The sequence below is a fragment of the Podarcis gaigeae genome (genome assembly GCF_964106915.1).
Source record: "Podarcis gaigeae genome assembly, chromosome: 8".
NCBI classification, from domain to species: domain Eukaryota; kingdom Metazoa; phylum Chordata; class Lepidosauria; order Squamata; family Lacertidae; genus Podarcis; species Podarcis gaigeae.
Window position 1 is genome coordinate 22122098 of NC_139684.1, and position 24904 is coordinate 22147001.

Genomic DNA, 24904 nt, shown 5'->3' on the forward strand with positions numbered 1-24904 from the left:
GGTACTTTTTTAAAAAAACATGATCAGAAGGACTGGGCTGTCCCCTCCTCTGTTGTGAGTGGAGCCCACCTCCTGCTTCCTGCCTGCTATTTCCCATCTATAAACAGTTCTGGGAAGACAGGATCTAGAGCAGAGTTTGCATAGAAGGAGGAAAGGCAGACGAGCTTCAGTGCCGAGAAATGAAGTGGCTGGGGAGAACTTATCTGGAACTGAGTGCGATTATTTAACCGCCTCTGGGGAAAAGAAAGAAACCACAGCCGGAGAGAGATTTTAATTTTTTTATTTTACTTTCACTTTTGGAGCTAGCGATCATTGAGCTGTGACTGCTTCGTTTGACGGGACTCGGAGATTCAGGAACAGGCCTGGCAAGTTTGGTCTCGCTTGGCTGAAGGCCCAGAGGGCAAAGGCAGTGGGAGCAGTGGGAACTTCAGAATGCAATGTGCTCGGTGCTGGGAATATGGAGTCCAGAAATCCTGGATCTATAGGAACCAAAGGGAGGTAAACACAAGACTGCAGTTAACTACAGGGTAATGACCTTCGTCTGCCTCTTGACTGGATGAAATTGGAAACCTCCAGGAATCCCCTTTTCAGCACCATGCATCTGGTAAGCAAACTTTGAAACTCTGTGCACCCTGCCCCTGGGTCATCCTTTCATGCTATAAGGGTGTAATAAAGAGATCTGCCTCCTTCTTCCTGAAAAAATGAGGGCTTCAAGGAGAGTGGGTGTTGGGCCAGAGGATATTGCCAACTCACTTGTTCTCAGCTGACCAGTGTGTGGCTCAGTCTCCACTTGGAACGGTAGCAGGGAGAATACACCTGGCAGATGGCAAACATCACCTTTTAGAAATTAAAGCTTTTGCTGGTTTACCTGGTTGGGAGCCATTGTGATGGGTCGGACTGGGAATTCAGGTCCCACCTGTTTGTTTCTAAGACTTCAGTATTCCAGTAACTGAAAGTGAAAGGTGGCTTTTCCTATGAGCAGTAACTGCTAGCTGGTGCTTATTCCACTAAGTCAAAAGGTACACTTGGCTCAGGATTTTAAACAATGGAATTGTTGGTAATTTGCAAATTTATTTGGGGATCATAAGATTATTGGGTCAAAAGGAGGGATGGGGAAATTTGTCCATTTCAGTTTCTCATCTTTGTGCTCCTAAGTTCTGTTCTCCACATTTTCACATTGGTTTGTGATTTCATGAGCATTTGAATGCACATTTCTCCTGACAGAACACATCTCCATAGGCAATTTTGCCTAATGTATACCTTTTTTTGCAAAACCATTCCCTCTTATATAATGCATATTTGTATGCTATATTCTCCATGGGTTGCATTTTAACAGATGTATTTTTGCACACATTACTTGCCTGGAGAACTGCATGGAAAAGTGTGAATTTTGAAGGGCAGCTGTGATTCAGTTTGCGTATCATTTCAGAAAGTGAATTTTATGTAGGTTTGCCTCTCAATGCAAACAATATCTGATTTCTCCCCCATCCTTAGTAACAGCAATGATCCTGAACAACTAGGGCAGGCAAATCCCTGGACTTCAAATCCCATCACCCCTGATAACTAGCAGTGCTGGGTAGGGCTGATGGGAGATGGTGTCCAATAACAACTCAAGGGCCACAAATCTCCCATGAAGGCTGTGCATATTTAAGTAAGGTCCAGGCAGTAGCACTTTCTCCCAGGTAGATGGTTGCAGGATCTGAGCCTAACAGCCTTTGTTTACTGCCCTAGGAAACCTTTTCTTTAAGGTTGCGCAAAGAGAGGAATTACTGTTCGGCTTTCCTAGATCATTGCAAGATCTGTGTGTATCCCAAACCTTGCATGTTCCACTTCTGTCCTGAGTCCTCCAGCTTCCTGGCCCATCTGATCGAAGGCTGGGCTACCTTTGAAGTCACCTTTCATTTCAAAACTGGCGTTTGCCAATGGCATGGGAACTGATGCTATTTTTAAAGAAACCCACAAGTGCACCTAATTATATGACAGGCTTCTTAGGTTTTTGACTTCTACTTTTAGTACAACTACAACACCGTCATTACTCAGGCACTGAGTACGATCTAGACATCCTCTCTCAGTGACCTTCTTTTTTTGTGGTGGAAATAAATGTGGGACGATGGAGGGTGTGTGTGTCGGCTGCAAGCAGTTGCGTGGGTGCAGAAGTGTCACAGGCACTTATTGGCTAGTGCCTGTGATGTCTGGTGCGATGAGTGACAAATCTTCACCTTTCTGGTGAGTCGCTCTCTGTACTCAGAAAGCCGCATGATTACTATTTTTAAAAATAAAACCTCAAAAGGTGAACACTCACCTGTCAGGCCAGTCTGTATGTTACAGGAGTGCTCATCAAGCTACCTATCGCAGAGTACCCTGAACTTCCTTTGAGAGGCTGAGGATGACATAGTTGGGTGGGTGCGTTATCCCACTTTATCTCCTCAATAACCAGGTTCAATGGCAATATGGTGGCTACCTGAACTGTACCCAGTGAGCTGCCTGTCTTCAAGGGGAACTCTGAAAGGTGTCCGCCTTGAGGAATGTTCACTAAGTCATTCTGTTCATTGCAAGGGCATCAAACATAAAGAGAGAAGGACGTTAATGTATGGTTACCAGATTTTTTTCAATGAATCCAGTGACACTTTTTTCTTTTTCTTTTTTGAAACTGAGTAGCAACAGGGAGTCAGTAGTGTTGGATGGTGAGGCAAAAGACCCTGGGCCCAAGCACACATGCATATTGTATCAAGGTGCAAAGCCCTTCTTTCGCAGCCTGAGAAACATAAATGTGCAGGTTTTTTAAAAACTGAGCAACAGTGTGCCGCTCGCCCATGACTCCTGAGCCTTCCCTGATCTCCTTCCCCCTTTGTTTTGACAGATCAGGGGAGGCTTGGGAGTCATGGGCAGGTGGCTGTTGCCCAGGAGGGGCCAGCCTGGTAGTGCAGTTGACTCTGGCTTCAGGAGCTGCTCGCTGCTCACTGCTGTGGTGCAGGAAAAATGGTGGGCGCCACGGCAGCGAGCAGCTCCTAAAGCCAGCCAGAGCCAACTGCGCTACCAGGCTGGCTCCAGGCTGCTGAGGCTGCCGCTGCCACGTTTCCCGAGGACAGATTTGCAAATCTGGGGACATTCCGGGGATGGAATGTCCAGGGACAGATTTGCAAATCCGGGGACTGTCCCCAGGAACCGGGGACGTCTGGCAACCCTATGTTAATGGCAACAAATGCCTCCCAAACCTCCAGGAATTTCTCAAAATCACCACCTTGGCTGATGCGTGAGAACAAATGGGGCACTGCCCCACCAACTGTCAGCCTCCCATCCCAAAACACCATGATAGAAAGTCTTACTTGAGAGCAAGGGGGAGATCTGTTTTCAGACTGATTGTGGCACAGGCTCAGCAGCAAGCAGAAAGCCCAGAAGTCAGGATTCCAAGGTGCAAGCTGTGAAAATGTCCTGAAAGTTGGCATGCCCCTCCCACCAAGCTTTTAAAGTCGAGGCTGAATCTCTATTGGTAGAGCATTCCTCAGGACTGAGCCAATGACATGAAAGGCTTGGTTTCTTGCTGCGGGCAGGTGAGCATCACCAGCTCAGGGTGCAACCAACAATGGTCCTGCTGATTATCTCAGTGATCGAGCTCGGATATTAGGGTACCTCGGACCGAAGTCATTCAGGGCTTTGTAAATTAACACAAGGACTATGAACCTGGCTTTGTTGTAGATGGGCAGTCAGAGAATCTACTATACAACCCACAAACTCCCTGCTCATAACCCCACTTCCCTCTACTCTTAAGTAAAAGACCCCACACACTGTCAAGTTTCCCAGTTTTTGACAGCAGAAGAAACAGAAGAAAAACTGATAGGAAGAAGTGGCCCTGAACATAACAATAAGTTCTCTTAACTACAAAGGTTATTTCCTGTCTGGCAAGGCATCGTTCACTTCTGCATCCCATTGTGTAGCACGATTAATGTCGCGGAGAATGTTACACACAAAGGGGAAGAAATGTTCCTGAGTCATGTTGGGTCACAATGTGGGTTTGTGGTGTCTCACTTCCGCAGGGTCTGTTGGCATGACTTCTTGGATGACAGAGTCCCTTAAAGCCAGTTTTATTTTTCTAGAAAAAGAGGTGCCAGAAGTAGCCACAAACACCTCCCTTGTTCTCTTACAATGGCAATGGCACCTACCTGAGAGGTGCTGGAACTGAGTTCCAGTGAGTTCCTGCTGAAAAAGAGCCCTGCTTATAGCCCCCCACGGAGCTGTTTCCCATCGTGCCTATATGTCCAGCTGGCCTTTGTCAACAACAAATTGTCACTTTTTGTGTGTGTTTGATATATGCTATATGGAAATTTATGGACCCAATAGGTATCTGTGCATAGAAATGAGCAAACCAGTGATATTTTAGGGAGCAGGCTAGCAGGCGAGGCCCATTACTTACATCATAGGAGCCTACGCAACACCAAACACTGTTGCTGTATGTAGGTTTTATTTTATTTGTTTTTTATCTTATATTTTGGAAATGTACATCCAGGGTTTTTTATCCTTTGAATTTTTTGGAGTCCCCCAACAGAGTGGGGCCCTAAGCCATAGATTGTTTAGCTTATATGTAAATCCAGCACTGCCCACATGTGTAGAGGTGTGAAAATAAATCTCTTAAGCACTTCCAAGTAGGGACTAAAGTTATAACCAAGATCAGCTTTAAGATAAAAAAAAACCCCACCAAATATTCTTGATAGCTTGAAAAATGCAACATCCTCCACCATTCTGCTAATTTACTGTACAGTGGTACCTCAGGTTACATACGCTTCAGGTTACGGATGCTTCAGGTTACAGACTCCGCTAACCCAGAAATAGTACCTCGGGTTACGAACTTTGCTTCAGGATGAGAACAGAAATTGTGCTCTGGCAGCACGGCAGCAACAGGTGGCCCCATTAGCTAAAGCGGCGCTTTGGGTTAAGAACAGTTTCAGGTTAAGAACGGACCTCTGGAACGAATTAAGTACTTAACCTGAGGTACCACTTTATTTATATCTCACCTTTTTTCCTTCAAGGAGCTTGAGGTGCCATACATTGGTTCTCCCCCTCCCCATTTCATCCTTCCAACAACTCTTTAAGAGTAGGTCAGGGTGAGAGGCAATGACTGGCCCAGGTCCCTCAGCGATTCATCATCATGGCCGAGTGGGGATTTGAACCCTTGACTCCTAGGTCAAGAACTCTAACCACTACACCACGCTGGCTCTACACCACTACACCACACTGGGTAGACTAAAATAGCTGTGGGATTCAAGATAGCTGAGGGTTTCCTGGCGGCGCTGGTCTCTGACAAAGTCAGCAGCAGCAGAAGAAAGCATTTGTCCCCTTCTCTGAGTGCAGTGCTGCTGATCCCTAGTCACCAGATTTCAGCAGAAAGATTTCAAAAGATTCCATCATGAGGCTGCAACGTTGTGAAACCAGAATTTCCCAGCTAATGTGATTCCATTAGTTTCAGGCTTCGCTTGTAACCATGGTTCCCCCCACCCACCCACATTCGGTTAGCACATCACAGCGATTTCTCTGCCCTTCTTCTTATAAGAATATATACTTGGCTACATTTTTGTAGCTTTTTTTCACTCCCGTGCTTGCATTTCTCCCTCAGTGCCAGACCAGGAGAACCTGTGTAATCTTACAGATGTTGTTGGACTACAAGACCCATATTTACTGATTATCTGTGCTGGCTTGGGATGGTGGGAGTGGTAGGTTCTGCATCCCTGGGTCTGGTTATCTCTCGCTTGGACTACTGCAACGCGCTCTACGTGGGGCTACCTTTGAAGGTGACTCGGAAACTGCAACTAATCCAGAATGTGGCTGCTGGACTGATGACTGGGAGCGGCTGCCTGGACCATAAACACAGGTCCTAAAAGATCTACATTGGCTCCCAGTACATTTCCGAGCACAATTCAAAGTGTTGGTGCTGATCTTTAATGCCCTAAATGACCTTGGCCCAGTATACCTGAAGGAGCAACTCCACTTCTATCATTCATCCTGGACGCTGAGGTCCAGCTCTGAGGGCCTTCTGGCGGTTCCCTCACTGTGAGAAGCAGTGAAACTTGAATAAAGTATTGGGGGGCAGGTAAGCCCTGTCCCACATAACTGATCACAAGACATGGCACATGAACACCATTTGAAGGGGAATGCTCATCAATTTGGGGCAGGAGCACTCCCTCTAATATTTTAGGGGGGGGGAAGGGATCTCACCCCCTAGGAGTTGGCTTCTATGCCAAGTGACGTTTCAGAGAACCACACAGAGGGCTTTCTTGGTAGTGGCACCCGCCCTGTGGAACTCCCTCCTGTCAGAAGTCAAAGAGATCGACAAGTATACAACTTTCAGAAGACATCTGAAGGCAGCCCTGTATTGGGAAGTTTTTAATGTTTGATCATAGAATGTTTCGTTATTTTATTTATATTCTGCTGGAAGCCACCCAGTGTGGCTGGCACAACCCAGTCAGATGGGCAGGATATAAGTAAATAATAATAATAATAATAATAATAATAATAATAATAACAGTCTGCAGCAGAATTCAATACAAATCTGCTCAGCAATATTGGTAATCCCACATGACTGAACCCAGACCCTGTAATCAATATGAAGCCCTTCCTTGGGTGGGCCTTTTTAGTGATGGCTCCCTGCTGGTGAAATGCTCTCCCCAGGGAGCCATGCCTGGAAAGGCTTCTCTCATTACCCAGACTTCTGGCCTTGATATGATGGATGGGATTGCAGCCTTCTTCTTTTTCTTTTTAGCAGCGTGTGATCTGTAAGTCCTGCCTCTTGTCTGGATAGCTGTGTTTTTATTGCATGTTCTTAATTGGTTTTAATGTACATTACTTTGGGCCATTCTGTGAGAAAAGTGATTAACAACAACAACTCTTCCTATCATATTACTCCCTATTAAGTAGGTTTGGGATTACAGTTCTCTAATTTTATTTCAAGCATGGTGACCCTATGGTCCCCCAGATGTTGGACAACAACTCCCATCATCCTGGGTCATTGGGCATGCGTGCCAGAGCTGATTAGAGTTTGAGTCCAACAGTGTTGGAGGTGTTCAAGTTCTTCTCTTCTGCTTCATACCTACCATTGAATTTATTTGCATGCAAATTTTCATGCAGCTGACACCAATATAGGTTTGAACACTGTGACTGCTAATGAGCATTCCGAAAAACGCCTTTACAGGTCACGAAACAACTCCTGGTTTGTTTGCTCTGGGAATTTCCCTGTGCATAGGTCAATTCTTTGTTTACTTCCTCCGCCCCACCCACTTTGATAGACAGGCATGGGATGCCACCTTGTGGAGAAATAAAAGAAGTACACTATGTTTTTGACCTCCTGTTCCTTGCCTTGCCCCCCCCATTTTAAAAACATTCTCTAGCAGCAGAATTCTCAGCATGTTTACTCAAAAGTAAATCGCACTGTATTCATTGGGCTTTCTCCCAAGCAAGTGCACATAGGAATGCATTTGATGTACGGGTGGATGATGTACGGTACGGAGAAAAAGTCAACTCAGTGCAGTTTTAAAAGCAAATCGCCCTAATTCACTTGTTCCGACACAATATGAGCCTCCTTTGAAATGTGCACTGCTCCAAATTTTGCAGTGCAGCTCTCCAGCCATGGATGGATGCCTAGAAAGGCACATGTTCATGAAAATAAGATACAAAAATGCACTGGGTGATATCTTAAGTCCTGCTCAGAGTAGATCCACTGGGTTGCATCTATTGCCAGTCCTAAGAGTAGACCCATTGAAATTAATGACTAACATAGGTCTACTAAATTTGTCCCATATTTGGTGTGCATTTAATTCCAGCTACTTGTGTTCAGAGCATTGGTGTCATCAACTGGGCTTTGAGGGCACCATCAGCAGAGGCAGTCTTAGCGTGGCACGGCTGATGCAAGCACAGTGTACAACACAACAGGAGAGGCAGCCCTCCCCCTGAATTTTAGTGTCACACAGAAGGCCTTCGAAATTTGAGAGCCCAAAGTCTGCCACTGCCATGATCAGGCCTACCTAGCCAGGCAGGTCTGAGCAACTGTCAAAGGGCAGCAAGGCTCTGTGGCTGGTGTGTGTGTGTGTATTTGTGTGTGTGTGTGTGTTGGAGGGAAAGAGGTGAGAATCCAAGTCAGGCTTCAGAGAGGCACACTGAAGCACATCGAAACCAGGAAGAGGTTGTTCTTGCTTAGGAGAAGTTGTGAGTGCAAAAGGAAATGCTTTATGGCACTTCCTGTTCCAGAGGCTGACATTGCCCTCAGGAAAGTCCCTGGCTACTATGCTAGTCAGTTTCTGGTCAGTGCTTGTTTTGCATGTCTTAATTCGTAAGTCTGTTCAGTACCGTTTCTGCATTAAGGTCTGACTTAAAAATAAATACATAAACATGAAAATTCATATTTCGGTAGCTATTCAAATACAGTGGATGCTCGGGTTGCGAATGTGATCCGTACAGGAAGCATGTTCGCAACCCGCAGCGTTCGCAACCCGCAGCGCCGTGTGTGCGCATGCGCGGGTTGCGATTCGGCTCTTCTGCACACGTGGAAAGCACGAATTAGCACTTATGTGCATGCACCAAAACCTGGAAGTAACTAGTTCCGGTACTTCTGGGTTCGGCGTGGTGCACAACCTGAAATTGTGCAACCCAAAGCATCTGAAACCCAAGGTATGACTGTACATATTTAACAACCAATCTGAAACCAAGATCTATTGGGATTAGAGAGTTTGGATGCAGTGGATGCTGGGCTTTCCCAGTTCTGACAGGGCCCTAAAGTCAACCTTTCTCCTTCCCAAGGCTGGGCAAGCACTTACCAGGCTTTGGGAATGAGGTAGGAGGGCTCTAGGACACCTCCTTTCGAAAGCCTGGCTTAAGCCAGTACTGCAAAGGCTGGGGGAAGGGCGTCAAATGCCTCCACACAAGATGGCATATTACCAAAGTCCACCCCGTAGAAGCAAGCCTGTTGTACAAAGGTAAAATTCACACTGGTCAAACTCACCGCTAGCATGGAAGGCTACCTAGAATGTAGCTCTCAGGCTCAATGAAGCAGCAACCTGACAGGAGGTTCATATCATTTTGCTTCATAACTCCAAAAATCTAGGGGAGAATGTCATAAGTTCAAGAGCATCCCTGTTTGCTGCCCAAACTTTTCAGGCTGCTGTTTCACATCCTTCTTTGCCTTTCAAGGGGTGGGCTGGGGGGGAATGATAGGAGTAATCCAAGAATGCACTGAGCCGGGCACAGTGAGACTAAAGGCTCCTTTCTCTCTCCTTTTTGTTCTCCCTGAAAGAGCTTCTGCATCTTCCTCACAACACAGCTGCTTCTCTATCAGGAAGCCTCTTCCTGTACTGATTCAGAGTATGATATCCGTGGCGAATGCTGCCCCAAGTGTAATCCAGGTAAGAAGGCATGACACCCTTCTTCTTCTCCCTGTAAACAGGGCCGGCCCATCCATTGGCCTTGCAGAGGCAGTTGCCTCAGGCGGCAGGCTGGGGACAACCAGGCGGGGGGGGGGCAGATCCAGAAAGAAGAGGGGCATCTTTACACAACTTTGCTATTTCTCCTTCAGCTACGGATAGGAACTGCGACCACCTACTCCTCTGTGTGAGAGCCAGTATGGTGCAGTGGTTAAGAGCGGTAGACTCGTAATCTGGTGAACCGGGTTCGTGTCTCCGCTCCTCCACATGCAGGTGCTGGGTGACCTTGGGCCAGTCACACTTCTCTGAAGTCTCTCAGCTTCACTCACCTCACAGAGTGCTTGTTGTGGGGGAGGAAGGGAAAGGAGATTGTTAGCCGCTTTGAGACTTCTTTGGGTAGTGATAAAGTGGGATATCAAATCCAAACTCTTCTTCTGGTCCCCTTTCTTCTCCCCAGTAGTCTCCAGCATGCTGGGGCTTACCCAGGCTGCCCCCAGTCACCTCAGGCAGCAGTGGAGAAGGGGGTGGGGGTGGGGCACACGGGTCCTAGCCACTGCCCCACTGCCCCCTTCATTCACCGGCTTGGCCACACTAGTTCCCGGCATTGTCCCCACCTAGACCTGGTTGAGGAGCCTGCTTAAAAAATTAGGATTCAGAGGAGGGGCGCCATTTTCCCATTTGTCCACAGGATACAGAGTCGAGAGACACTGCACTTCTACTTCCAGTACAACGTGTGTTGCTTGTGGTTGGAGGACATACACGAACCGGTCAAATGGGCTGATAAAGTGCTTTAAATGTCAAGAATGTGAATCAGGTAAAAATTCTTCTTGTTGTTTATTACCCAAGTGACTTAGAATACATTTCAAAACATGAATATGAATGCATTATACACAGGCAGCACACTGGTAAGAAAACAACACCATATCAGTCTATCCAAAACCTTGGGGAGGGGGGAAAGGTTAGGTTTTTATCTGGCACTGAAAAAATGCCAGCAAAGGCACTCGGCAGACTTCACTAAGAAGGGCATTCTGCAGATGGGGAGCCACAACTGAAAAGCCCCTCTCCCTTGTCACCACCCTTTGAGCCACTAGCTAAGCCCTCCTCAGAGTATATCTATTAAATTTAATGAACCTCAGTTATGTCCATTACCTGCAATGACTCTACTCTGAGTAGGATTGGCACTGGTTGCAACCCTCAAAGCCTTGCTCTTTTTAAAAAATGCTTTATTAGTTTTAAAAACAAAACAAAAACAAATCAATATACAATGATCAATGAAAAGCAATTCAAAATTAACACTCCTGTGCACACAAAAAAGAAAAGATTGAGTTCATCCATCACTATTTCTAACATGACTTCTGATCCCCCATTGTGGTTCCTAAGTTTCATTACAGCTGTACACTTAACTTTATCTTCCCTAAATTATTCTGTTATGTTAATTCTGTAAGGTAAAGGTACCCCTGCCCGTACGGGCCAGTCGTGTCCGACTCTAGGGTTGTGCGCCCATCTCACTTAAGAGGCTGGGGGCCAGCGCTGTCCGGAGACACTTCCGGGTCACGTGGGCAGCGTGATGAAGCTGCTCTGGCGAGCCAGCACCAGCGCAGCACACGGAAACGCCGTTTACCTTCCCGCTATAAAGCGGTACCTATTTATCTACTTGCACTTAGGGGTGCTTTCGAACTGCTAGGTAGGCAGGAGCTGGGACCGAAAGACGGGAGCTCACCCCGCCGCGGGGATTCGAACCGCCGACCATACGATCGGCAAGTCCTAGGCACTGAGGTTTTACCCACAGCGCCACCCGCGTCCCTGTTAATTCTGTAGCGATCTCTTAATTCATGCAGAAATCAATCCAGGCCTGCCAAAGAATTTATGTTATTACAATGTTCTTTTAAGTATCCTCTGTAAATATTCCACTCTCTGTTAAATATTTGATCTGTACGGTCTCAGAGTCTTGCTGTTAATCTTGCTAGTTCTGCATATTCTAACACTTTATTTTGCCAATCTAATTTTGAGAGTGTAGAATCTCCTTTCCATACCTTAGCAATTAAAATTCTTGCTGCTGTTACCGCATACATAAATATTTTCCTTACCCTTTTTGGAATTTCATTGCTCATTATGTCTAGCAGGAAGACTTCAGGCTTTTTTGGAAAGGAACATGTAAACATTTTTTTAAAGTTCATTATATATTGTTTCCCCAAATTCCCTGATTCTTTTGCAATTCCACCACATTTGGATCATGGTGCCTTCCACCTTCCTGCATCTCCAACAGAATGTTTGATCTAGATTTGTACACTTTGGTCAAGGCCTTGCTCTTAGTGGATGTAAGATGAATCTTTTCGCAGAATGTCTTTGCTGCCCCCCACCTCCATGGTTTAGGGTCTTTGGCCACAAGGTTATGCGAGTGGCAGAAGTGGCCTGAGACTGTTTTCATTTCCCATAATGCCCTTGTTCAAGGCTATGTCAGGGTTATAGTAATATATTAAAATGGCTGCCTGCCACCACCAGGCAGGGCCCCTGGGGACATGTGTCATCACTAGAAGGTACTTGAGGAGAGCTCTTGAGTCTGGGGACCTGTCCAAGGTGCTGAGAAAAACGACTAGGATCCTTTAATTAAGCATGTTCATATTTCAATGTCTTGTCTTACTGATTATTTAAATTATGCATATATAATTGGTCAGTGTTGCTGAACTGGTCAGACATTTATTGATTTATTGTAAGACCAGTGTCTGGCCTTAGCTGGCTACTTAACTGTCCTCGTCAGCATCACAAAAGAATGAGCTTGGTTTAAGAGCTAGGTGATGGTGCCCTCCAGGCTAATGGGTGGGCATTTCCTCTGTCTAGCTGCTAGGTAGGAGAAGAATAGCCAGGTGTTTGTGTGCTGAGCTGCAAGCAGAATGGACGCTGTGCTGAATCCAAGGCTGTGGCTAATGGAGAAGCAAGATCTGTAGGGGTTAATGCTATGATCCATCTCATGCTCAGGTTGTGTATATGTGTAGATAAAACCATATATCCTAAAGACACCACAGTCTCCATTGACCTTCCTGCCAAGGAAACAGAAGCAGAACAAGCATCTAGAACTCATGGATTCTGCCACCACTTGGAGATAGGGGTGGCATGTAAAAATAATAACAATCATAGCAGCGGCCCCCACAAACCCTCAAATCTGTGATTGTGCCCAGCAGGAGCCCATCTAAGGGTTAAAGAAGAATGCATGTATACGAAGAACACAGTCTGCTCTTGCAAGCCTGGCTATTATTGCACTCAGTTCATCAACCATGATTGCGAACAGTGCTCAAAGCACACCATTTCTCCACCTGGTTTTATGGTGACACAGCCAGGTAAGCATCAGTAGAGATTTATTTTTTTAAAAAATTATTTTCAATGCAAAATTACAACAAAAATTACAAACATTGAATCCAAAATAAAACAGTACAAACGAGAAAAAAAACACGAGAAAAAAGAACACACACACACACAAAAACACATCTACAAATAAAACCATATCATCATTCTAATCTAGTCATTACATACATATACACATATTGACTTCCTTCCTTTGTTCTAAGACCTCAAAATTTTTACTCTTTCTAAGTTGTTGTGTCTAATGTAGATTACCTCTATCTTTATACTTTTTACACCATTTTTCTTTCTTTAACCCTCAAAAAGCAGCATTCATTACATATCAATATGCTTACTCCAGAACAATGTTTTTTCATATACTCTTTAGCACATCCCCATTCTTTTAATAATTTTTGGTCCGATTGTCCCCTTATGAATGCTGTGAGTCTTGCCAGATTTATATATTCACAAAATTTAATTTACCATTCTTTCAATGATGGAATTTTTGTCCCTTTCCAAGTTTTTGCTATGAGCATCCTGGCAGCTGTTGTCTCAGTAGAGATTTGGTGCAATCACTCTTCTGCCTATCTTAAAAATAATTTATTTATAGCTCCCATGTTCAGAAGAAAAATAATTATCACAGTGAGCATAAACTCAACCATAAAACCATCTGACTTAAGATGTGCTTAATACAGGGGGATGGGGAACCTCAGAGCCAGAAGGCAAATGCAGTCCTCTAAGCCACTCTATTTGGCTCTTTAGACTATCCCCAAGCTGCACCCCTCTCTGGCTTTGCTTTCCACATGACCGTTTTGCCTGGCTAGAATATGTCCTTGGACTCTGATCAGGCCGCTTGCCTGAATGGAGGATGGTCTATGTGTAGAAAGTAGTCTGCTGTATAAATTTGCATCCATTGTCCCACCCACTTTTGCTTCTGGCTCCACCAACCACTGGCATGTGTCCCTTGGAAGGCTGCCCAGAAGGGAATGTTGTCTTCAGGCTGAAAAAGGCTTCCCACCAAAAAGGCTTAATACATCAACACAGTTGGATCACCACTGGTAGAATAGGATGTTGAATGAGATGGGCATTTGGCTCTTCTTATGGTTCTAATGTGAATAGATGATAGTTGCTACAAGGGACTACAATAAGACATAAGGACACAAGATGAGGCCTGTTGGACCAGGCCAAAGGCCTCTTCTGGTTCAGCATCCTGATCTCACAGCAATTAAACAGATGCCCCAGCACACAAGCAGGACATAAGCATGGAAGGTGCAAAGGGCTCTATCTTTTGTAGCAGCGTATAAAATATTCCGCTTGTTTCATTCTTTTTCAGGCACAGAAACCAATGACACCCGGTTCGTACCCTGTCCTCCTGGGACCTATTCAGAGACCGAAATGTCCACCTCCTGTGAACCTTGGACTAAGTAGGTGCCACTAAAGACTCTCTCACAGCTGCATTTCCAGTTTGCGGCTGTGTGATGCCAGTCTTAATTCTACATACACCTCTTTCCATTCAGTGCTGTTTCCTTCCCATTACTGCTAGGAAGTTAAAGAACTAAGTGTGAAGATGACATACTTAGTGAGCTGTTATCTTGGTTTGTACAAAGCTTAGGTTTAACTACGTTCTTAGGTTTAACTACAGAGATTTGGTTGCCCTGTCGAGATGGAATAAAACCATCTTTAGGAGGGAGTTTCCCTGAGATCTACTCTTCAGCCTCAAAGGAAGAAAAATAAAAATAAGATCAGTAGAAGACAAAGCAAAGTTCTTGTATAAGTACAAAGAAGACTTGCAGAAGGGACTTGGAAAAGAGTTAAGAGCATCGGACAAAAGATTACCAGGTTGATGGACTATATGGAATTGGCGGAAAGGACTGGCAGAATCGGAGACCAGAGAGAAGAGACAGTGGAAGAAGATTGGAAAAAGTTCAAAGACTATTTATAGAAATAATGTAAAATTAATGAGTGTTAGTAAAATGTTGGAATGAAGTTATATGGCTTTAGTAGAAATGTTATAAGGAATTAAGCATAAATAGATTATTAGAGTATTAAAGGGAAAATAAGGTTAAAATATGTTAAGACAATTATATGACAGAAAATAGAGGAAGATGGAAAGGATTTGCTGAAACAATTAATAGAAGTGGAGTACCAAAAGGGAGGTGTGAGGAGGTCGTTGAAACAAGTGAATGAAAGATAAGATATCGAAATGTTAAGATGTGTGTTTTAAATTGTTTTTGTTTGGTTTAGTTTAGTTTATTGTGTTAGTGTTGTGTTGTGTAATGTTTATACATTGTATTGTATTGTTTTCTTTTTTCTTCTTTTCTCTTTCCTTTTTTTTGTAGTGTTTAAAAGTAATAAATATTATTTTTTAAATAAACACAAAGCTTAGATTTTAGATTATATCCAGGTCCAGAAAAACTGCAAGACAAATAGATCCACATTTGGCAGACGAATATGTAAATCGGATCTTACTTATTTGCCATTTTTCACAATTCCTGAATGTTGCAATACAGCTGTCGGCTGAAATAACGTATCAATTGTTTTCTCTTAAAAGACATATTTAAAGATAAAAGTACATTGAGAATGGGGGAAGAAATTCAATTTTGTTTGCTTTTTGAAACAAAGCTACCAATTTTCTGCTTCTCAAATCAATACTTAATTCAGAAAACAATTATCCTTCAAAATTCCAAGTACCACGAATGAAACCAATGTCTACAACCAATGTTTACTACAAAAAAAATGTATATATTAGGGGTAACTGTGCATAAAAATGCACACATTGGTGAAAATAACACGCACAAATGCATTACATCAGGGAGTATACCTTTCAACAATGTGTATATTAGTTAAAACAGCATAGAAAAATGTGTGTATCAGGAGAAATTTGCACTAAAATGACTATGTAATTTTCATGAGGATTTTTTTTTAAAAAAAGAAAAATTGCAGTTTGATGCACCCCCCCCATATACACACACACATGATTTAAGATAAGAAAAATGAGAAACTGAGGGAAACTGAAATTGACTGATTCGCTAATTCCTTGCAAATTAGAAGGGGGAGGGAGGAAGCAAACAAGCAAGATTGTCAGCTAACATTAACAATAACTATATCTTACTGAACATAATTTAAATGCTTAAGTTAATAAAGACAGCCTGGGTATTCCCAAATAAGTATCTAAGTGAAATTGACAATTATAATCTGTATGCACAAACACAGAAAGGCCAGAGAAATCTATCACTGAGTAGTAGATTGTCCATCCAGCTCATTTCAGCCACAAGCAGTTGCAGGGTCCATTTTTACTGCCCTTCTGTTAGTCTCCACAAATATCAAGCCTTCTTCTGAACATTCACCCCTGATTTAACCCTTTCTGTTCAATTTTCAGTTGCAGTAAGGCAGGCATGATAGAAGAACGAGCAGGCACAGCAGTTTCCAATGCAGTTTGCGCATGTGTCGGCCAGAAACAGGTGCCTGTGCCGGTATTTGTAGCTACTACTGGCAGTCTTGTTCTGCTGGTTCTTGCCTTAATATGTGGCTTCATAATATGGCAATGGAGGAAGCGCTTCAAAAAACGTAAGTACAACGAGTACATGTGTAGTTAAGCAAAAACAAATCCAGAACCTGCATTCCTGTGTCTTGCAAGTGGAGCTCTACTTTGAGCAGTCAAAAATCTCCACCAACCCCAGTTCATTTGGTTTGCTTGCCTTTTGCTTGATTGGAGAGGACAAAGAAAGTATACTTGGCTTTTAAACTAGAGATGAGGGACATCGGGCCTGGGGGAGTCCAATGTGGCCCTCCAGGCCTCTCTAAGTGGCCCTTAGAGCTCTCTCCAGGCCACGCCCATCATTGGCACTGCTCTGCATTGTCTGGACCATGCCCATGACATCTGAAGATGCTTTTTGTATGCCTGGATGGAGGATACAGGGGGAGGGAAACTGCCAGGTGTACAGAGGTAAATTTTACGTTCCTTCCTCTGCCCATTTATCTATCTGGTTCCATCCACTACTACCATGTGACTCTCAGAAAATTGTCCGGAAGGGAATTTGACCCTTGATTTGAAAAAAGGGTTTACCAAGCCCTGTCCAAAGTGAAATACTTTTGATGGACAGACGTCATTCAACTTCTCTCTGGCTTGCTTGATCAGTGATATCTCCTTAACACATGCAAGTTGGTTCTTTTATGGCACACCTGTGATGTGCAGAGGATAAGGAACCACTGAGGCTCTTATTAACCTCAGTGGATTAGTATGGGTTGTATCTAACTAAATTAGAGTAAACCCACTGAAGTTAGTGGACCTGAGTTAGTCATATCCATTAATTTCTATGGGTCTAATCTGAGTAGAATTTAGTTGGCTGCAACCTCAAGCCAACATGTTCAAATTAGGAGAAAGGGGTTTTTGGTTTTGCCTTTTTTAGCTAAACATCAAGGAGGGCCAGTCTGCCTGGTCAATGCTGCTCCTTCTATTCTCAAATGGAGGCATTTTAGAAAATCTCATGTAGAAATGTCTTCTACTGGGTTTTTGAATTTAAAGAAAGCTCTTCTCTTCTTCACAGGTGCTGCCAGAATACAGGTGAGTATTCTTTTACATAAGCCTTTTACAACTCCTTTTCTTCTGCCCATATTCCTTTCAAAATGCAATTTCAGCATATATTAAGGGTTGCTATTGCACTTTCTCTTTCTCCGTCTTGCAGTGTTGCCCCTCTAAGCTTCCTGCTCTCTTAAAGACTTCCTCTAACCCCCACCCACCAGAGGTGCCGACTCCATGGAGCCGAGCTGCCTTTGCTCCCCCCTCAATACTGTTGGAAGAGGGCTGGGCCCCCTCAATGTTGAGAGGGCAGGGGAGGCCACGTGTGAAGCCAAGAGTGGAACGGCTTCAGTTGCTGGCTCCGTCTGAGCACATGAGAGAAGGAGCCCCTGGCTATAGATGCTGACGAAGATGCAAAGTCACATGTGTGTGACATGTGACAGATCCCCTCAATCTTCAGCAGAACTTGGCATCTCTGCTACCCACTGCCCACTTTTCCTGCAACTTCTTCCTGGATTATCTGCCACAGGGATGGGGAAACTCAGGCTTTAATTAGTTGTATTTTATCTTGTTAAGTTGCCTTCTGGTGTTTTCTTTTGCATAAAGTGACTGATACATGTAACAAATGGATAAAGTACTGATGAGAATCAGTAAGTTGTGGGGGAACCTCTCCTAAATGTGTCAGAGAAATTCCACGCCTCCCCAAGGAAGCAGCAGGAAAACCATCCCTGTTTTTGTTTTTTCCTCTTTTCAATAGCAGGGGAAGAATAGTCTCCAGAAACCGATAATGTTGGTGTCTACACCAGGGATGGTGAACCTGGTGCCCTCCAGATGTTGCTGAATCCAGCTCCCAGTCAGTCCCAACTAGCATGGCCAATGATCAGGAGTTATGGGAAGTGTAGTCATGCAGCATCTAGGGGGGCACCAGATTCTCTCTCCACCTGGGTCTACATCCATGCAGGAAAACTTGGGAACTGTGGGTAATATCCAACCAAGTTCTACTCAGGGTAGACACACCAAAGTTAAAGACCCCTAGTTACTCATGACCATTACTTTCAATGGATTCCCATAGAGGAGAGGACTAACATTGTGAGAGACACTGGAGATCTCTAATGGGCAGTTTTCTGCAACTCCCACCAAACTGCCCAGATCTTTTGTGGGAAAACTAAGACAGTAACATTGGTATAAAATTGATTTCAACATAGTGTAAAAAATATCCAGTGTTTATTCAGTAAAGCACCTTACCCTAGGGATGTGGGTGGCACTGTGGGTTAAACCACAGAGCCTAGGACTTGCCAATCAGAAGGTCAGCGGTTCAATCCCCGTGACGGGGTGAGCTCCCATTGCTCGGTCCCTGCTCCTGCCAACCTAGCAGTTCGAAAGCACGTCAAAGTGCAAGTAGATAAATAGGTACCGCTCCAGCGGGAAGGTAAACGGCGTTTCCGTGCGCTGCTCTGGTTCGCCAGAAGTGGCTTAATCATGCTGGCCACATGACCCAGAGCTGTACACCAGCTCCCTAGGCCAATAAAGCGAGATGAACGCCGCAACTCCAGAGTCGGTCACGACCGGACCTAATGGTCAGGGGTCCCTTAACCGTTACCTTTTTACCTTACCCCTTGGTGGTGCTGTTGTGATCAGAAGTGGAATCAGAGTTGGGGCTGGAGGAAAGTCACATTTCTACTTATTCAGCATTGCCTGAATCCATCAATATATTGTATTGATTTTAAACAAATCTGCCTTGTTCTAGGAGGAACAACGAAATGGAAATTATCTCCCTGTTCAAGAGAATGACAATATGGTGGCACCTATGCAGGAAACGGGTCAACACCCTGGAGAACCAGCATTCACAATGGCATGAGTGACAGAAATTTTGGTTCGGAAAGCCCTGGTGCACCTTGCAAGCAACAGCCGTGGACATATGCACTGGATGAACTTTTAGAGAGGGAAAACACATTAGTAAATGCAATATAAAACAGGAGGTGGCTATTTTCCCCTCTGCGCTTCTCATCTTCCATCTTGAAGAAGCAAGATTCAGTGACGAAAGTGGGAGATGTGGAAATTTTCACTGAAGAGCAGATCAAGGCTGAAGAGAGAACATATCTAGGGGAAAAGGAAAAGACCATCAAACTATGAAATTCATACCAGAAGATATAGTGATGGCCACCAACTTGGATGACTTTAAAAGACAAATTCATGAAGGAAATGGATTTGTATGGACACTATTCAGGTCCTGCTTGTAGCTATCTGGTTGGCCATTGTGAGAACAGTAGGCAGGGCATATTGGCCTTTGGTCTGATCCCCAGCAGGGCTCTTTTGGTATTCTGAAAGAAGGTAGAGTGTTTCTGACACAGGAGGTTCACTACATCAATAAAAACAATGCATTTCCCATGGTCTGAAACCAAGCTGGAATTAGGGGAGGATTTTGCTCTGTCCCTTTGCTCCTCCACCAGTCAGGCCTTCACAGAGATTGGTGCTTTCTTTATAGGGAGTTCTGACACTAATATCAGATGGTGCAGGGAATGGTTGGGCGATGCCTTGTGCCTGGAAACTCTCCCAGGAAATAATATAAGCTTCACTCAATATTTCTCAGATGGTGGAGGCAGGGAAACCCAAATTTACTTCCACCTGCTCTTTAGATGGGGATGAAATCATACTCTAGGAGCATGAAAAACCTGTGTGTATGTGTGTTTGTGTGTATGTGTGTCTCTGTGTGTAACATTACTCCATACTGAATGCAATGAGTTCTGCTTTGCGAGAGTGTTGTCAGAGGCAGTATCCAGGGTCCAATCCCAGCTCACAGACTTGGGCTAAACCCTAACAGATCATGGACAAAATGGAGAGCAACCAGCAAAGCACTGAGTGACTAGCCAATGTAACACCATCTGTCCAAGCAACCAGGCAGCAGGAAAGAGCAGGCTGCACCCATAATCAGAGGCAGTATGATACTGAATACCAGCTGCTGGGAATCACAAGTGAGAAGAGCCCTGTTACATTCAGGTCCTGCTTGTGGGCTTCCCATTGAGGCATCTGGTAGGCCACTGAGAAGAGGATGCTGGACCAGACAGGCCTTTGACCTGATCTAACAGGGCATCTCCTTAGGTTCTCCAGGCCAGCAGTGTAGGAGTTTTGCCTTTCCAAGTCTGCGGTGCCTTAGGGTGTGACAGAGACATGTGTGGCCTACCAGATGGGATCTGAAGCTGGATAGACATAGGGAAAGGGAGAGCACTGCAACATCCTGGGCTACTGGCAAGGCTTGGCTAGAGTCCAGGTTAGGTCACAGACAGCAAGGCCAAGAGGCAGCTGAGAGCAGTGCGGGATTCAGAGTGCAGGTATCAGACCAGGAATCGGGAAACTTTTTCAGCCCAAGGGCCACATGTCTCTTAAGTCGGAGGTGGGGAACTTTTTACAGTCCAAGGGCCACATTCCCTTCCAGGCAACCTTCTGGGAGCCACATACCAGAGGGCCAGAGGCAGGAGTAGAAGGGGGGGGGGCAACAAAAATCACATTTGCCTTCATTCAGCAGGCTAGTTTCTATGCACGACCTGTCTCTATCCTCATGCAAGCCGGCAAGACCCATTATCTGAATTTCAGAGCTTAGAGGTCTAGACAGAGAGGCTTACAATACTACAGCAGCTGGACATTCCAACATTGGCCTTCTTAGGATGAATTGGACCATGGAGACCAGAAGGAACTGATTTCATTCAATGGTTCAACATCGTTTGGAGGAAAGGTGAGTCTGGTTGTCTGGAAATGAGCAGTTGCCACTCTTCAGGTAACTCAGGGGAGGCCGGCATTTGTTCCCTGGGCCTAAGGTTCCTACTCCTGCGTTATTTGCTTGGTTGGAACCCAACTGGCTTTGTAAGTAATTTGAGCACCTGCTGAATTAGAAGCTGCAGTTCTACTCTCTGGCCAGCTGCAGTGGTGGTGCTGCAGAGCAATAGCAGTGTGGAACAGGGAACAGAAAGGCAGCAGTTCCTTCCTTTGGTAAACTATCATAGAGGGTGAATCGTGTGCATATCTCTGGCAAAGTTCCCAGCTGAAGACCCAAATGCCTTGTAGGTGTTCAGTTCAGAATAATGTGAAACCTTCAGTTCCTAAGAACAAGGTGATCTCTGGAAAAGCAGAGAGTAATTTCCGTTGACTAGCTACATATATATTATGGGAGAGATTTGCATTAAAAAGAACAACTAAATGTTCCAAGGGATGGGATGAGAACTCTCAGGCTTGCAGCCACCACCTGCAGTTAACAAAATTTCATAGTGATTCTGTATTTATATCTGCATGTGTTTTGTAGGCTGTGTTGTGTAGTGGTTAGAGTCCTGGACTAGAACCTGGGAAACCACAGTTCAAATGCCATACCTTTTTCATTGTTGTAAGGATAATATGGAAAGGGGGAGAACCATGTAGGCCACCTTGAGCTCCTTGGAGGAAAGTGGATTATAAATGCAATCATAAATAAAAAATTATAGCTGAAACATGCCATTGCAACCCTGTGCATAACTGACATGGTGTTCTGTTCTTGCTTATCTTAGCCTATTGTTGCTTAGATCCTTTGCTTAAGAATTAATATTAACATAAATTAAATGGTGGTGTGAGTGTGTGTAAATAATTTTCTATTTATTTGTATGTATATATATATATATATATATATATATATATTATACCTTACTTTCTTCCTCCACAAGCGAGTTGCTCAAAGTGGCTTACAAATAGAAAATTAAATATTAAAAGCCAAAACAGTGACCCAACTATTAAAACAGAAATGATCCAACTAAAAACAAAGAGCTGTTCAACAGTGGAACAGACTCTCGCAAGAGGCGCTGGCGTCTCCTCCCTTTGAGGTCTTTAAGAAGAGGTTGGATAGCCATCTATCTTGTAGGATTTAGTGGAGATTCCTGCATTGCAGGGGGTTGGAGTAGATGAGCTTTGGGGGTCCCTTCCAACTCTGCAATTATATGATTCTATGAAAACAGCAGCCAAAACAAATGAAACATCAAATGAAAGAATGGCATTCCCAATTAAGTTTAAGAAGGCATGCTTTCAACTAACTGTAGAGCACAAATAAGGAATAAGGGAACTCAAGTTCCTGAGGCAGGGGGTTCCACATAGGAAGATGCCTTGGACTGAGTCAGACAATTGATCCATCTAGCTCACTCAGTGTTGCCTACATTGATTTCTGGTATGGGTCTCTCCTAGCCTTACCTGGAGATGCTGGGGATTGAACCTGGAACCTTCGGCATGCAAAGCAGGTGCTCTACCACTGAGCCATGGACCTTCCCCATATGAGGCACCACTGCATGGGATGGCCTCTCATGTCTTGCCATGCCAATGGCACATGCAAGAAGGACACAAGTGCCATTCTGAAAAGCTGAGCAGATTCACATAAGAGAGGAAGACGGTCCTTCAAGGAATTTGGTCCCAAGCTGTATAGGACACTACAGTCATACCTCTTTTTACGTTTGCTTTATGATACGTTTTTTCAGGTTGCGTCCCCCAGTGACCCGGAAGCACCAGAAAGGGTTACTTCTGGGTTTCTCTACTCGCACATGCGCAGATGCACAAAATGAGGTCGTGCGCATGCGCAGAAGCAGCAAATCACAACCCATGTGTGCGTAGACGTGCAGACACAGGTTGCCTTCCTTTCAGGTTGCAAATGGGGCTCCGGAACGGATCCCATTTGCAACCAGAGGTACCACTGTACAGGGAAATAGTAGCCTCGTGCCTTGGGCTTTCCTTGGGAAATTCTAAGAAAGCACAAAAAATCAGTTCAGTTCTGCAAGGTTGAGAGCACCTTCTTGATCCAAACGGCGCCCAGTTGTATCCAGATGTAGAGGAAAACCTACTGTTGGAACTCAGGAACCTTTGTGCAAAATTTGTTGACAATATCTTAAGGCGTGTCCAAATGCAGAGCAAAGTGACCATTTCTAAACTATAGAATAGATAATCATCACCTTGAATTGCCCTTGGTTGCAGATCAGAAGCTAATGCATTAAGGGGGTCACAAGATCTTGGCACTTTTTTCCCATGGTGCTGTCATATGATCACTATTTTGCAGAAAGAGTTCAGGTGCAAACCTGAAATTTAGGCTCGCTCAGTTAAAGTGGATTCAAGCATTCAGTTGCCTGGGTGCAACAAATCCACTTTTTAAAAAAATACGGAGAGAGACTTTTGTGGTTAGGAAACCGCAAGGAAATGCATTGAAATGTGTGGGATGAACAATTGATTCATGGAAAGATGTGTAAGCACTGCACAAACTCAGGACGGGATGCCTATTGCTTACCTATTGCTATCAAGGAACTGGTATTCAGAGGCCTACTGCATCTGATCTTGAAGGTATGGGGTGTAGCCCATAAACGTATGGTTGACCACTTTGAGGACAGAATCTAGATGGCCTTTGGTCTCATCCAGCCGGGCTCTTCTTATGTTCAAAGAAGTCTCCTGCTTTTGGGATGGGCCTAAGGCAAAGCACTTCAGGGTGGACTATGCCCTTTCCTGGAAGCACAGTGGCTGCAAAGATCCTGACAACAGATCAAAGTGCCTTCTAAAGGGTCCTTCCCATCTATCCATCCATAATGCTTCAATTGCCACTTGTTAATGATCAACCACGATGAGTTGAAATGATGTCAAGACTTTTTGAAATGCGAATTATTGCTGATACATATGAGCCTGGGGGTAGAAGTTCTATGACATAAATTGTACAGTGTTTGGTTCCTTCCATTAGCACCTCCCTCACTGGACGCCAGGAAAGCTCCTTGAGAATGGCGGCACCTCTTCTCCAAGGGGACAGCTAAATAATAATAATAATCATGTCGGCAAGATTTTGTAAGGGAAAGCATGCTCTTTTGAAGTCTAAAAATGTTTTCGAAATATGCCAATTGCTGCAAACACGCCATGCATATAAAGATTCCTGGGACACTGTACAGTAGACCTGCAACTTGTACACATTTAACTTGTGCCTATTCAGTTTTATGCACTTGGATATAATATAATATAATATAATATAATATAATATAATATAATATAATATAATATAATAATGTAATAGGGTTGGAAACGGGGTGAGCACCCGAGAAAATAACTTTGGCAATCCCCCCTGTCATTGCACCGAATGCAATTTGACTATACACGATTATGGCTTTACAAGCTATTCTCGGAACGTAATCACAGTGTAAGTTGTGGGTCTACCTTGGTTAAGGGTGCTGGAAATTGTAGATCCGTGAGGAAAAACTATCATTCCTAGGATTGCGGGGGGCAGATGTGTTTTAAATATGGTTTAAATGTATGTTGGTGCACAGTCTGTGTCTTTACTTACTGAAATTACCATTATTGTATTGTGTCTTTTTTTGCCTGTTTTTTGCTTTTACACCATTTTTTCTTAATTTGTAAATAATATTTTGTAATTTGAAGTAAACTAGTCTTTTTAAAAAAATGAAAAAACAACAACTACTACAACAACTTGATTCATATTTTCTGTGTGGCTACGATACTCCCAAGAAAGACAGCTTCATGTTCTTTTGATGGTAATCTTGAACATTCTGATTGCCCAGATTCCTATTTAGCTACCAGGATGAGAACACTTGGGTTGTATCCAGTGTTAGACCTACTCAGAGTAGAGCCATTGGCAGTAATGAAGAGACTGAGTTGGAGA

General features: G+C 44.2%; 1 protein-coding gene and 1 long non-coding RNA gene across 4 annotated transcripts; one reads left to right on the forward strand and one right to left on the reverse strand.

Annotated features, from left to right (window-relative positions):
- Window positions 1-105: 105 nt before the first annotated feature.
- TNFRSF14 (TNF receptor superfamily member 14) lies at window positions 106-21760 on the forward strand. Of its 3 annotated transcripts, XM_083752843.1 has the most exons (8): window positions 456-604; window positions 9275-9383; window positions 10090-10215; window positions 12581-12736; window positions 14071-14161; window positions 16117-16304; window positions 17285-17301; window positions 19004-21760. In XM_083752843.1, the coding sequence occupies exons 1-8, from the start codon at window positions 557-559 to the stop codon at window positions 19112-19114; spliced, it is 846 nt and encodes a 281-aa protein (XP_083608969.1). In that variant the 5' UTR covers window positions 456-556; the 3' UTR covers window positions 19115-21760. The 3 variants fall into 3 exon arrangements, 2 of the variants coding, with proteins under 2 accessions (XP_083608968.1, XP_083608969.1); XM_083752842.1 differs by lacking the exon at window positions 17285-17301 and having other exon boundaries at window positions 106-604; window positions 16117-16323; XR_014567440.1 differs by having other exon boundaries at window positions 16117-17861; window positions 17908-21760.
- On the reverse strand, window positions 21092-24153 carry LOC310850919. Its single transcript, XR_014567475.1, has 2 exons — window positions 23956-24153; window positions 21092-23922 (listed from the first exon to the last, which is right to left on the reverse strand). It is a non-coding gene; the product is annotated as an uncharacterized lncRNA (long non-coding RNA).
- Between the last annotated feature and the right edge of the window lie 751 nt (window positions 24154-24904).